This window comes from Alosa alosa, chromosome 18 (genome assembly GCF_017589495.1).
Source record: "Alosa alosa isolate M-15738 ecotype Scorff River chromosome 18, AALO_Geno_1.1, whole genome shotgun sequence".
Classification (NCBI taxonomy): Eukaryota; Metazoa; Chordata; class Actinopteri; order Clupeiformes; family Clupeidae; genus Alosa; species Alosa alosa.
This window is the reverse complement of record NC_063206.1, coordinates 648,458-662,996: the sequence shown is the minus strand read 5'-3', so window position 1 is coordinate 662,996 and position 14,539 is coordinate 648,458. Positions and strand designations below refer to the sequence as shown.

At 41.0% G+C, this 14,539-nt stretch overlaps 1 protein-coding gene across 3 annotated transcripts; it reads left to right on the top strand.

Annotated features, from left to right (window-relative positions):
• Nucleotides 1–4,865: 4,865 nt before the first annotated feature.
• On the top strand, nucleotides 4,866–11,071 carry LOC125311549 (guanylate-binding protein 1-like). 3 transcript variants are annotated; one of them, XM_048269737.1, is made up of 5 exons: nucleotides 4,866–4,937; nucleotides 5,463–5,690; nucleotides 7,472–7,684; nucleotides 7,999–8,101; nucleotides 9,192–11,071. In XM_048269737.1, exons 2-5 carry the CDS (start codon nucleotides 5,481–5,483, stop codon nucleotides 9,716–9,718), a joined length of 1,053 nt encoding a protein of 350 aa, XP_048125694.1. In that variant the 5' UTR covers nucleotides 4,866–4,937; nucleotides 5,463–5,480; the 3' UTR covers nucleotides 9,719–11,071. The 3 variants fall into 3 exon arrangements, with proteins under 3 accessions (XP_048125694.1, XP_048125696.1, XP_048125695.1); XM_048269739.1 differs by lacking the exon at nucleotides 4,866–4,937 and adding an exon at nucleotides 5,001–5,023; XM_048269738.1 differs by lacking the exon at nucleotides 4,866–4,937 and adding an exon at nucleotides 5,045–5,060.
• Nucleotides 11,072–14,539: the final 3,468 nt, after the last annotated feature.

The window sequence follows — 14,539 nt, the reverse complement described above, 5'->3', positions numbered from 1 at the left end:
TGCAATCAATACATTAATTGTACATTTTGAAGAAACTTTTCCATTCTATTAGTTTTTTTTACATAGGCCTAAATCAGGGATTATACATAGCAAAAGTCAGGGAACAGACATTTTTTTTAAATTAGGTTTAGGGAAATTTAATGCACACGCACTATGACCACAAAATTTCACTCCAGCCAAACACCCAAAGTTGGCAACCCTGACAATGTAATTGGCCCTATCAAAGTCAATTTAAATTTGCTGCCGCTAGGGTGCGTCTAGATTTCTAGACTATTTGAGAGGCTGTAAGAGTTCAAAATGCTAATCATGTGACATTGTGCAACGTAAAAGACCAAAAACTTGCTGCAAACTCCTTTCCATTCATGGCACTTGTTTATTGATGTTATTTCTTAAACTTATCTTCGAGTCACCCTTTGGGTAAGCCTGTTCCTCATCATGAATAGTGGGTAAAGGCCATAGAAAGGGCACTGAAAGGGTGCAAGCGAGTCCACGTGCACTTCTCTATTTGATAGTGGGACAGCCTGAAGCCTTCACAAATTTAGCAGAAATGCACATCAAAGTCTGAGTCTGTGAGGAGTGCTGTTGGGATTCACCCAGTGAGTTTGACTGCGTATGTCCACTCCAGCATAGGCCCTCTCCCCAGCTCAGAGCCCCAACTACTGGCTCCTTATAGGTCCCTTATGGCTTCCATTCAGTCAGAGGGGTTGAGTTGCTTTGTTAAACAGACTGCAGTAGCCAATAAGGCCACTGGGTGGAGCTCTTGCAATGCTTAATAGCAGTATAATGCCAAGTCAATGGACTCACACAAACACACAGTAACATACACACACATGTGCGGGAGCATGCACAGACACACACACACACGCACTGCTATGTACTGTATACACAATCGTACACACTCTAAGTAAACACGCATATAGAAAGCAATATACAAACACTCACCAAATAAACACGCACACAGGGCAGCCGTGGCCTACTGGTTAGCGTTTAGGACTTGTAACCAGAGGTTGCCGGTTTGAACCCCGCCCAGTAGGCATGGGTGAAGTGCCCTTGAGCAAGGCAACTAACCCCTCACTGCTCCCCGAGCGCCGCTGTTGATGCAGGCAGCTCACTGCGCCGGGATTAGTGTGTGCTTCACCTCACTGTGTGTTCACTGTGTGCTGAGTGTGTTTCACTCATAGGCGTGCATACATAGACACTAGGTGGTGCTAAAGCACTAGGAAGTTTGCCCTTTATCAACGAAAATGCCCTTTTGAAACTTTTTTTTTTTTTTAATTATTAATATTATTAAGATTTTACTGAGGTCGGTTTTGAAATGATCTTTTGAAAACCTGAGCCATTAAAAACGACTGAAACAATGCCCCGAAATGAGCCACCTCCACCCGACTAGCCTATCTCTCTTCCTTTATCATTTGAACTCGGCAAGAGTCGCGCAAGGGGGCACACCCAGATGCAGCACCATAGCAGTTCAGTAAAGCGTCTTCAGATAGCAGGCATGGTCGCTGACAGGCTGCTTCTCCCGTGCCCCATCAGCCAGGTAACATACAGATCAAGCAAAATCTTACAGTTTGCCCTCTAAGCCCAACATGTAATAATTTTGTTGTGCAGTAAAATGCCTCATTCAGCACCAAACAAGCATTTTTGCCGACTGGTCACCTGATAAACTAGTTAGATGAAGCTAGATAACGTTTTACGCTGTAGCCCAAATCAATGACAGATAACGTGGCGACACATACAAATAATTTCGTAGATTTTGCAAATTTATGTGTTAAGAAGAACGTTTTCTGTTGTATATGTTTTGTTAGGCAACATGTATTAACACATTCATTTGTGACAGAAGAAATGGGAAGTTCCCCATTACCTGTGAAAAATGCCCATCTGCATTCATGTAATGACAACAGTCAGTAGCCCACTATAACTCCTTCTCGTACTGTTTGGTCTCTTTATTGTCTTACAGATCAAGTAAAATCGTACAGTTTGCCCTCTAAGCCCAACGTGTAATCCTTTTGTTGTGCAGTAAAATGTTTCATACAGCATCAAACAACTAAGCATTTTTAGCCGACTGGTCACCTGATAAATCTTAATTACAGGGCATGAAAATGCACTGTACTGTTCTTCCTAGGCAACTTCTTATTATTATTCCGCTTACCACTTTTTCCGTACGCTATTTCTCTTGAACAGTTTAACTTAGAAACTTCATTCAAACTTTGTAACGTAGGTATTCAAACAGATCGGGTTGGTATGACTTTTCAACTTTGAAACTTTTATACTTTTTAAACTATTAAAGAAAAACTTTTTAAAAATCTGATTGTGACATCATAATACGGCCGTTAAGCAATTAGAATTCTATGGCAGGTGTTCAGGCCACCTGCAGCCTCAGGCTTTAAGCATACAATCTGGGTCAATTAAGACTACACATCCTATTCAACTGTTTCCTCTGCCCAAAACTGTTTCAAAATAAAAGTCCTCACTACAATAATCCACTGTTAAACAATGTAACCCATTAAACTACTGATCTTTTTACATTCAACTTTTAAACGGTCTACTTTTAAACTATCATTAAACTATCTATCTATTAAACTAGCTGTCTATCAACAACTTTTAAACTATCTACATTCAACTTTTAAACTTTTAAACTATATACATTCACTAGCTGCCTATCAACAACTTTTAACTTGTCATCAACTATGTCAACACTTTTCATCAACTATGACTCCTACCCACTGTAGCTAGTTAGCATGGTTAACAAAGTTAGCATGTTAGCATTGCTAACATTGTTAACATTTTTAACAAAACTGCTAAAAATGATTAGCTAGGTTAGCTAAGTCACATGGTTATTATAGTTAGCATGCTAGCATGTTAACATGCTAGTTAGCATTTTTAGCAAAACTGCTAAAAATGATTAGCTAGGTTAGCTAAAGTAACATGGTTAGCATAGTTGCATAAAATGTTAACATGTTAGTTAGCATAGTTAGCATAAAGCTAAAATGGTTAGCTAATAACATGGTTAGCATGCTAGCATGTCAACATGCTAGTTAGCATTTTTAGGAAAACTGCTAAAAATGATTAGCTAAGTTAGCTAAGTAACATGGTTAGCATAGTTAGCATAACTATTAAAAATGATTAGCTAAGTTAGCTAAGTAACATGGTTAACATAGTTAGCATGCTAGCATAGTTAACATGCTAATTAGCATAGTTAGCATAACTACTAAAATGATAAGCTTGGTTAGCTAAGTCACATGGTTAACATAGTTAGCATGTTTAGCAAAACTGCTAGAAAATGTTAGTTAAGTTAGCTAAGTAAAGATGAGTTAGCATGTTAAGATTGCTAAGACTGCTATAAAACATTAGTTAAGCAAAGCATGGTTAGCAGAATTAAAAATCTTAGCATAACTGCTAGTAAACATTAGAGCCATTCCAACTTTGTTATCACCATTATCAACATTTATTAAACTGCTAGAAAACGTTAGCTAAGTAGCATGGTTAGCAGGTTAGCATTGCTAGCACTGCTATAAAACATTAGCTAAGTAGCATGGTTAGCATAGTTAAAAATCTTAGCATAACTGCTAGCAAACATTAGAGCCATTCCAACTTTCAGTTATCGTCAAATATCTACCTATACACAGCCATTAAACTATTTGAATATCAACATTCATTCAACTTCCAGTCTGTCAACAACTTTTAAACTATTTACCTTCAACTTTTAAACGGGTCTACTTTTTAAACTATCATTAAACTATCTATTAAACTAGCTGTCTATCAACAACTTTTAAACTATCTACTGTCTATCAACAACTTTTAAACTATCTACATTCAGCTTTTAAACAGTCTACTTTTAAACTATCAACTTTTATTAAGCTATGCAACCACCATGTCTATCCTAGCATCACCGTAGTAACCATCTCTGTATTATCTGTTTTAACTACACAATATTGATATTTTACAATACTGATATTTTACATCACAACTTTAGCCTTTTCATGCACTGGTAATTCCTTGGAATTGCATTTCTAGTTGTATATTGATTTACCAATTGCAGCACAAGTCATATTGATTTACTAATTGCAGCACAAGTCAAATTTCATTCAACATGTGCGTGTAATTTTTTTTTATAATTAAGTGTTCCACGGCGCTTAAAAGTGCCCCACTGGTTTCACTAATTCACGGATTGGGACAAATGCAGAGACCAAATTTCCCTCACGGGATCAAAAGAGTATATATACTTATACTTATACACACACGCACACTTACACACACACACGCACACAAACCCACACACTAGAGTTGTCTGATCCTTCTACTACAGTGATAGCTCAGGTGAGGGAAAGTTTATCACACTACACTACAGAGCATTAGGTCCAAATCGTTCCCCTGGTATCTCGCATTTGATGTCTGGCATGTGTGTGTGTGAGAATGGGAGAGAGTGTATAGTGTGTGTGAGAGAGAGAGAAAGAGGGAGTGTGTGTGTGTGTGTGTGTGAGAGAGAGAGTGTGTATCACACCTGGAGGGAATCAATATATACAGCTCTGAACAAAATTAAGAGACCGCTACACATTTTTCTGATGTCATCCTATGGTTGCTGAGAGACTGGAATGAGTTGAGGGTCATATTTAAATTTGCAGTGGTCTCTTAATTTTGAATATAAGCGTCAACTCATTTGAACATCACTCAGCAACCATGCAGTGGTCTCTTCATTTTTTCCAGAGCTGTATATTATATATTGGTTGCTATTATAAGAGCTATAACAGTGATTTCTTTGAGAGTTTTCATTGGATTCCTCTGTGTGGGCCATGGCTTTTCCTTGGACACACCCCTGGACCAACGTGACATTTAGCGAACCCCACCAGATCCTTTAAATAGCCACCGGCTGCTGTTCGGACAGAGCTCTCCAGCTGGGTAAGCTGATCACCCCTCCGCCTGTCCACTGCCTGACTAACGTAAGTATTGCCCTGTTCTGTGTCTGTCCACTGCCTGACTAACGTAAGTATTGCCCTGTTCTGTGCCTGTCCACTGCCTGACTAACGTAAGTATTGCCCTGTTCTGTCCACTGCCTGACTAACGTAAGTATTGCCCTGTTCTGTGTTGTCTGTGATGACCTCTACATGTTTTATGTTAACCTCTGCATGTTCTGTGTTGACCTTTGTTGACCTCTGCCTGATTTGTTCCACTAAGTGTCCGCCTAAAGATATGCTGCGTGCTCACCTGCCTCCTCGTTTGAACTTTTGCCTGTTATTTGACACCAAGTCTGCAGGAAGAAGAATATACTTTTACCCTTTGGCTTCCTCAGTGTTGAGCAACAACGTGATTCCCTTGAGAGAGAAACACAGGCGGTCATAATGAGATGTCTAGACATTTCTTTTGTTATGATTATGATATGAACATATTACATAGAGAGGCACTTGCAAAGACAGACCCTGGGGAAGAGGCTCCAGTGCTTGAGTCCGATGTTTTTAATTTCTTAGAAAGGCGTCGTATCAGCGATGGAGGACAAGGCGGCGGTGGAGAACAAGGCAGCGGTGGAGGACGGGGTTGGCGTGTACCGGAGCGGCATGGAGCAGCTGAAACAGTTCTTCCCTGTAGAGCTGACGCTCATCACCTCTGAACACCAGCGTCTCCACACAGAGGCCGTTCAGACGTTCATGAAGCGACGCTTTAAGAATGATCAGGGAGAGTACCTGAAATCTTTAGAGGTAGACGTTCACATAACACCTAATCATAACATTAGTACCATATGGAATCTTTAGAGGTAGACATTCACATAACACCTAATCATAACATTAGTACCATATGGAATCTTTAGAGCAGTGGTCGCGATCGACCTGTAGATCTTTAGGACTTGCCCAGTACTGTAGATCCCGAGAATAACAGGAAAAATAAAAACAGTCAGCAAATTCCTGCATTCAGCGCGGGATTGCGGTTATAGCGCATGATTTATTCGAAAACCCGCAACTCTAGCCATCATAATGCGAGAAATTCCTGCACATATTTTACAGCGCTGTCTGATAACCTTAATCTAATAATGGAGAAATTCCTGCACAAATTTTACAGCGCTGTCTGATAACGTTAATCTAATAATGGAGCGGGACCGGAAGGACCAACGTCTGACTTGAACCGAACATGCAGACACACGCGCGCACACACACACACACACACACGCGCGCCCGAACATGCAGACACACACACGCACGCGCACGCGCCCGAACATGCAGACACACACACGCACGCACACACACACACACACACGCTCGCACAGCACCACTTTGCAGGTACGCTCTCTCTCTCTCTCGCAATAGGACTTGTCACCGCTGAAGTCAAATTATGCTAGGTGCTTCTATATCAACTGCTAACTGACAGAAAAAGAAAAACGAATGTTTAGCGATCAGGAACTGTCAGGAATTTGTTCTCCATTTGAAGAATGCAATCGATTACGTACGTGCACAGACAGCTACAGACACAGAGCGCATTGTAGACCTTGGCCACATTACTTACGGTTACTTTCACTTTCTAGAGTGCACATTTATTACGTGAAAGATGCTTCCAAAACAGCGATCAAACATTATCAAATTTATCATGACGTGGTGGTGGTGGTCTGTACCATTTACCCAATCACGGTTAAAATCTCCCAGTATAAAGACATACTTACACCTACATACACAAGACATAAACAGCAATAAAACAAACTGAGTGCAGGTGAGTGTGTTTGGCTTCAGTCCATGCAGGTATGGCACAAGGCAGTTTTTCAAATGTTTGTCGTAGGGGAAAAGGAGAGGACTCCTTTTTCACAGTGCTGTAGATTGGATTCATATATGGAATCCTTAGAGGTAGACGTTCACATAACACTTAATCATAACATTAGTACCATATGGAATCTTTAGAGGTACACGTTAACATAACACCTAATCATAACATTAGTACCATCATGTATGTTCATATATGTTTTGAAGTTTCCAATTGATGAAATGCCTACAGTATGTAAGTAAGTAAGTAATTTTTATTTAAAAGCACATTTAAAGCAGTGCAAAACTGACCAAAGTGCTGTACAGTGACTAGCTAGAATGAAAATAGATAAATAAATAAAAGCATGCAGTGTACAGTTGCAACACTGGCATTCCAATAGACAAAAAAGAAAAAAACATCTGCACGCAGTGTACAGTTGCAACACTGACAGCATTGATTAATAAGAGACATAAAGTGAGCTAAGAGCAATTTAGATACATAAAGAAATTAAAACAGTGTCTTAAAGGAAAGAAGAAGCTAAAAACTAAGGGGCAAAGGCTAAAAGTAAACATAAAGTACAATAAAAGCAAGATAAAAGAAATGAAGATCTAAGAGGCAAAGGCCAATGTATATAGGTAGGTTTTAAGTCTAGAATGCTCCATTCATTTTAATGGGCCTTTCCAACGTATGCCTAGTTATGAACAAAAGAGAGGAATAGCTCTTTGACTGGGCTACTATTTGACATATATTTCAGGAACACATCGATCAACATTTAGACCAGTATTTACTCCACAATGAGGAGGCTTCAAAGAAGAGATGCCAGGATCTTCTGACAAGTCTGTCTGCTGATATGACCACTCGACTCCAGAAAGGATTGTACGCTAAACCTCGAGGCTACGTGTTCTTCTGCCAGCACATGGAGACTATAGTGGAGAAATACAACAGACAGACAGCTACCTCAGTCAAGGTAATATGCAGAAATACAACAGACAGCTACCTCAGTCAAGGTAATATGCAGAAATACAACAGACAGCTAACTCAGTCAAGGTAATATGCAGAAATACAACAGACAGACAGCTAACTCAGTCAAGGTAATATACAGAAATACCACAGACAGCTAACTCAGTTAAGGTAATATGCAGAAATACAACAGACAGACTGCTACCTCAGTTAAGGTAATATTCTGTGTATTAGGTATTTAAAGTTCATGCACAAATACTTTAACCACCACAACCACCATGTGTCATTGTGCCTGTATGCGTGCGTGTGATTCCTTCATAGGCTAAAGAAGTCCTGGAGGAGTTTTTCAAGAACAAGCATGTAGAATCTGAAGCCATCAGACAGGCTGATGTGACCCTGAGTAAGCAGAGGAAACGGATTTGTGGTGAGTTGATATGAAGCAGTTATTAATATGACGCCCCTAGTGAACATGATTATTAATATGACGCCCCTAGTGAACATGAAGCAGTTATTAACATAATGCTCCTAGTGAACATGATTATTAATATGACGCCCCTAGTGAACATGAAGCGGTTATTATCTGCAATTTACTGGGCTGGGATAAGGTAGTGCTGTAGCTTCTCATCTGGGAATTTGATTGCACCATTTGGTCCCCAAAGGGACGTCTGTGTGTGTGTGTGTGTGTGTGTGTGTGTGTGTGTGTGTGTGTGTGTGTGTGTGTGCTTACCACAGATGAGTTTTAATGACTTAGGATCATGTAATAAACATAGTCAGCAGTTTCAGTTTACTGTATAATAGTCTACTAACCAGTAATTTGTTTCGGCAGTTATTCTAGCGCTAGCTCCATCTGTTGTTCTAGCGCTAGCTCCATCTGTTATTCTAGCTCTAGCTCCAACTGTTGTCCTAGCGCTAGCTCCAGCTTTTGTTCTAGCTCTTGGTCCAGCATGTTGTTCTAGCTCTAGCTCCATCTGTTGTTCTAACGTTAGCTCCAGCATGTTGTTCTAGTGCTAGCTCCAGCATGTTGTAGCTCCAGCATGTTGTTCTAGCTCCAGCGTGTTGTCCTAGCTCCAGCATGTTGTCCTAGCTCCAGCATGTTGTCCTAGCGCTAGCGCCAGCATGTTGTCCTAGCTCCAGCATGTTGTTCTAGCTCCAGCATGTTGTTCTAGCTCCAGCATGTTGTCCTAGCGCTAGCTCCAGCATGTTGTTCTAGCTCCATCATGTTGTTCTAGCTCCAGCATGTTGTCCTAGCGCTAGCGCCAGCATGTTGTCCTAGCTCCAGCATGTTGTTCTAGCTCCAGCATGTTGTTCTAGCTCCAGCATGTTGTCCTAGCGCTAGCTCCAGCATGTTGTTCTAGCTCCATCATGTTGTTCTAGCTCCAGCATGTTGTCCTAGCGCTAGCTCCAGCATGTTGTCCTAGCTCCAGCATGTTGTTCTAGCTCCAGCATGTTGTCCTAGCTCCCCCTCTGCTCTTGTACACATGTTGATTTGCCCTCTTGTTGCTCTTCACCACCAGAGGAGACAGAGAAAGTGTATCTCTTGCGACAGAAGATGAAGTCTGAGGAGGAGAAGATGAACAAGTTGGAAGCAAAGATGAAAGCAGACAAGGATAGTTTCGAAGAGAAGATGAGACAGATAGAAGGGAAGAATAAGGAGGAGACGAAACGAGAGGAAGAGGAGTTTGAGAAAGTTTTGGAGAGGAAGATGAGGGAGCAGAGAGAGGTGCTGGAGAAAGGTCTGGAATCGCAGGCTGAGAAGCTCAAGCAGGAAGTGGAGGAGACCAAGACGAAGCATGAGGAGACTAAAGTCATGCAGGCTGAGCAGTTTGAACTGATGATGGAGAAGTTCAGGAAGGAAAGGCAGCAGCAGGAGAAGAGATATGAGGAGACCATGACCATGATGAACCAGCAGTACCAACAGACCATGATTGAGATCCGACAGCAGAACGAGCGCGCCTTGGAGGAGATGCAGCACAGCGACAGCGAGAGTGACGGCGACAGTGACAGTGATGGTGATGGGGAGAGTCACTGTACAATATTATGAATTACAGCAACCCTGTTACATTAAAGTGTTGAAACATAACTTAGCACCCCAACCTGCTCATGGTCAAATGGTGACAATAGGAGGCCTGCTTCCCCCATCCTTAGCACCCCCAATGTAAACACTAGAAACAAGGATGACAAAGGATACTTTGAATCCAGTCCAAGGACACACACACAAGAGACCCACCTGGAAAAATGACCATAGAAAGCTGATTTACAATACTTTCAGTTATACTTACAGTAGCCACAGTCTGTTATCGAGAAATATCAGACCCCCAAACGTTGGAAAGGCCCATTAAAATGAATGGAGCATTCAGCAGCATTATGTCACTGTACAATATTGTGAATTACAGTTCTGTACAATATTATAAATTACAGTTTCTCTGGAATAGTGACAGTCACTGTACAATATTATAAATCACAGTTTCTCTGGAATAGTGACAGTCACTGTACAATATTATAAATTACAAAAAAACGAACTTACCATTGTGAGGAAAATTCCAGCATCCTTTCATTTGTGTGCCTCCACTTCCCAGTAGACCACTTCTGTACAATAGAATAGAAATTTGCCTGAGAATCCATGCAGTGCGGCTGAAAGAGACATTCTATTCACTGCACAGGAACTGCAGCAAATAGCAATTTATAATTGATTATTTTGGTGGACAAGGGTTATATTTTCATGTTTGTTTTTGTTATTTGAGTGTGTTCCAGCCTGTGATGCCATTGATGCAGTATAGTTCACTATAATAATCCCATTGATGCAGTATACGAGTACTCTACGATAATCCCATTGATGCAGCATAGTTCACTACAATAATCCCAACAGCTGGGCCATGCATGGTTCTTGGTAATCAGTGGACCTAATTCAGTTATCTTTTGAAGTAGACATGCGGTCCTTCAGGCTCATGCTGAACAATTTGACTTACTGTGCCCCCTTGTGGTCATATGCAATATTGTAATTCTAATTATAATCTAGGTGCCTTGCTCAAGGACACTTCAGCCATGCCTACTGAACCGGGCAACCCTCCGGTTACAAGTCCGAAGCGCTAACCAGTAGGCCACGGCTGCCCCCATTATACACCTGTGGCAAGACACCTGATGAACACCTTGCACCACACAGCCACGGGGACAGACTGGTGATCAGACATTTTTACATTTACACTTTTAATAATGCTGGTGAAGTAAAATATAAATATACTGTATGTTTTTAATAATGCTGGTGAAGTGAAATATAAAAATACTGTACGTTTTTAATAATGCTGGTGAAGTGAAATATAAAAATACTGTACGTTTTTAATAATGCTGGTGAAGTTAAATATAAATATACTGTAAGCTCTACAGTGACTCTCCCACACATGTTTGCATTGATATGTGAGCAAGTGATGTCTCAAAGTTTGTTTTTAGTTACCACTAATTACTTGTTGTTTTGTCAGTTGCATATCTCTTTTCAATTTTATTTACTACAGCGGCGCTCAGGGAGCAGTGAGGGGTTAGGTGCCTTGCTCAAGGGCACTTCAGCCGTTCCTACTGGTCGGGGTTCGAACCGGGGCTCGAAGTCCTAACCAGTGAGTCATGACTCCTCACTGTCATTAGATAAAATTACTGTTATGTCATTAGATAAAAGTCAAAAAAATCTTTCTTGGATCATAGCAGAGATAAGTGTCTTTCAATGTTAATTTCTCTGATTTTGGTGAGCACTATGTTATTGATGGACATACTGTAACGTGAGCTAACGGGATAGACCTAGAAGGAACTCAAAAGCAAACCAAAAGGTTTGCCAATTGGTTGTGTAGTTTATTTCAGAAATGTCATTAAACCCAACAATAGGCCTAAATGAACTAAAGTCCATTGCCTACGTAGGTCAGCAACACAAACCTGAGAGGTGCAAGTCAGCAATTGACTTAACATTAGCCTACTATTATTAGTGTTGCTATGCGGCACACAGCTGCAGGTTAAAAGCTGCGTGTGTGTGAGGAGAAAGGACACAGATGCAGGTTAAAAACTGCTTGTGTGTGTGTGTTAGGAGAAAAGACACATAGGCTACAGGAAGCACCGACTGCCATTGTTTAAAGTATATCGATAATAAAATTAGGCATTGTGACCTTTCTAATTTCAGGGATCGTTTAATAGTATTGGTGCACTGAGAAGCACTAATCAGAGGAGATCAAACGCTTCGTTCGTGGAGAGTGTAACAATCCTGTGTTTACTTCCTGTCCCTGTGTTTTAGTTCCTGTCAGCCATGTGCTCCTGTGTTTACTTCCTGTCCCTGTGTTTTAGTTCCTGTCAGCCATGTGCTCCTGTGTTTACTTCCTGTCCCTGTGTTTTAGTTCCTGTCAGCCATGTGCTCCTGTGTTTACTTCCTGTCCCTGTGTTTACTTCCTGTCCCTGTGTTTTAGTTCCTGTCAGCCATGTGCTCCTTTGTTTGTCTTGCCATGTCTCAGTTCCCTGTGTCTCCGCCCCTCACCTGTTCCTCATTATTAGTCTGCTAGTTTAATTATGATTTCCAGCCCTGTGTTCACCTGTCTCTTGTTTCTTGTCCACTTGTGCCTTGTTAGCCTTGTTTAACCCCTGTGTATTTAAACCCTCTGTCTCCCCTCAGTCCCCAGTCGGTCATTGATGTTGTTTCATGGTTGTAGTGTAGTGTGCATTCGCATTAAAGATTCCTGTTCTCAAGTTTAAGTGTTCCTCGTTCTCAACTTGCCCTGCGCCTCGGTCCAGCTCTCCACTGCAACCCTGACAGAGAGACTCCAGATGCGAGGAACATCTAGGCCACTGCATATGTAGCTGAAAGTCTAGGCCACTACATATGAAGCTAAAAGTTGAACCATTTTAAAATTCCCTTCCGCAGTCACCATCTATAACAAACAGAGAAAATAGAGGTCTAGGAAGAAGTACTTATTTTGTGACCCTCGTCCCCAGGAAGGTATACTAGAACAGACTACATTATATAACTGCAGTATACTAGAACAGCCTACATTATATAACTGCAGTATACTAGGTTGAAGTACTTATTTTGTGCCCTTCGTCCCCAGGAAGTACTTATTTTGTGCCCCTCGTCCCCAGGAATAATAATAATAATAATAATAATAATAATAAGCTTTATTTGTATAGCACCTTTCATACACAGAATGCAGCTCAAAGTGCTTTACATTTGAAGCATGTAACACAATAATAGTCAGTCAGTCATTATCAATCACTTTTCTTCATTGCTGGGGCCGTTTATGATTCTCTCAGCAACATATCAAAAATATAGAAAATGACATGTCATAAGACTGGCAGCCCGAACCCTCTTACCCCCCACAATCACGCCATATGGCAACTGTGGCAAGGAAAAACTCCCATATTATATATATAGGGGCAAGAGGGGATTGTAATCGGACCCAGTCGTCCGTTCATCTATGTGTCCTCTCACATAAATTAATAAGTAGGCTACTGGACCGATGGGCTACTGGTCCGATGGGCTACTGGTCTGATGTAGGCTACTAGTCCAATGTAGGCCTACTTCACATTTTCTGCAGGCAGAAAGTGCCCAAATCTGGATCCTTCTAATCTACACAATCAAACATACGGATCCGGCTAAGAATGCAGAAGCTGGAATTTGGTTTCATTTTTGGTTGTTATTGTGTGACAGGAACAAAGATCTGCAGTTGCCTGACTGCTCTGGTTATATTGGCAGTTCAGTTCACACGGGGAGGTCACACACATTGTTCAGTCTCAGCGTCTTTGCAACAGATCATGTGAGTTCACCATACAAAGCTAATGTTATCTGAGCATTTACCACTCACTGTATATTTCAGGCCAGACCAGTTTTCTGTTCTATCAGCACACATGAATCTGATAATGTTCTACACTGCTGTAGTCGGCAGATGGCAATCGGACTTTAGTGCTCCTGCTAAGCAACCGCAGTGAAGACTCCTGAAACAACTGAGACCTTGATCCTCTTTAGATCATTGAGATGCCTTTCTAAATATAGCCACAGTATATATTCCAGTAAGTAGATATTCATTTCTATTAATTCAAAGACAAATGCAAATTTACTTTGTGGATTAAATAAAGTAATGTATCTACCTGGCTTATATGCTCAAGCAACTTCTCTCATGCGTTTTGAAGATCATTTGGAAAGTCTCTGGTTATGCCCGCTGAGTGAGTCCAACAAGAAAAGGGGAGAATGTGGACTAGTAATCATGTTTCACATCTGGGGCCCTGTGTAGTGAATGTGGACTAGTAATCATGTTACACATCTGGGGCCCTGTGTAGTGAATGTGGACTAGTAATCATGTTACACATCTGGCCCTGTGTAATGAATGTGGACTAGTAATCATGTTACACATCTGGGGCCCTGTGTAGTGAAATTAGTTACACATGAACTGAACTGAACTGCCCATAATGAACTGTCACGTTTTTGATATCTGAGATGGAATTTTCCACCCTGCGGTCCCTTTGTGTGAGGTAAAAATATCTATTCAGCCTCTTACTTAATGTAATGCATTGTACACAGATGCAATTCTATTTGCTTTACATGAATGCACATGTTTAATAGTGAACAAACTAATAAATGAAAGTATAATAGGACAGATAAGTGTTAAAGAAGTTTTTTTTCTGAATTAGCTTTTCACATAAAGCCTCTTTCTTTGGAATTTCATTTGCCTGAGAATGACATCACAGTGAGGTGCCGTGCAACCATCACACCAACACTGACATCACAATGAGGTGCCGTGCAACCATCACACCATCACACCAACACTGACATCACAATGAGGTGCCGTGCAACCATCACACCAACACTGACATCACAATGAGGTGCTGTGCAACCATCACACCA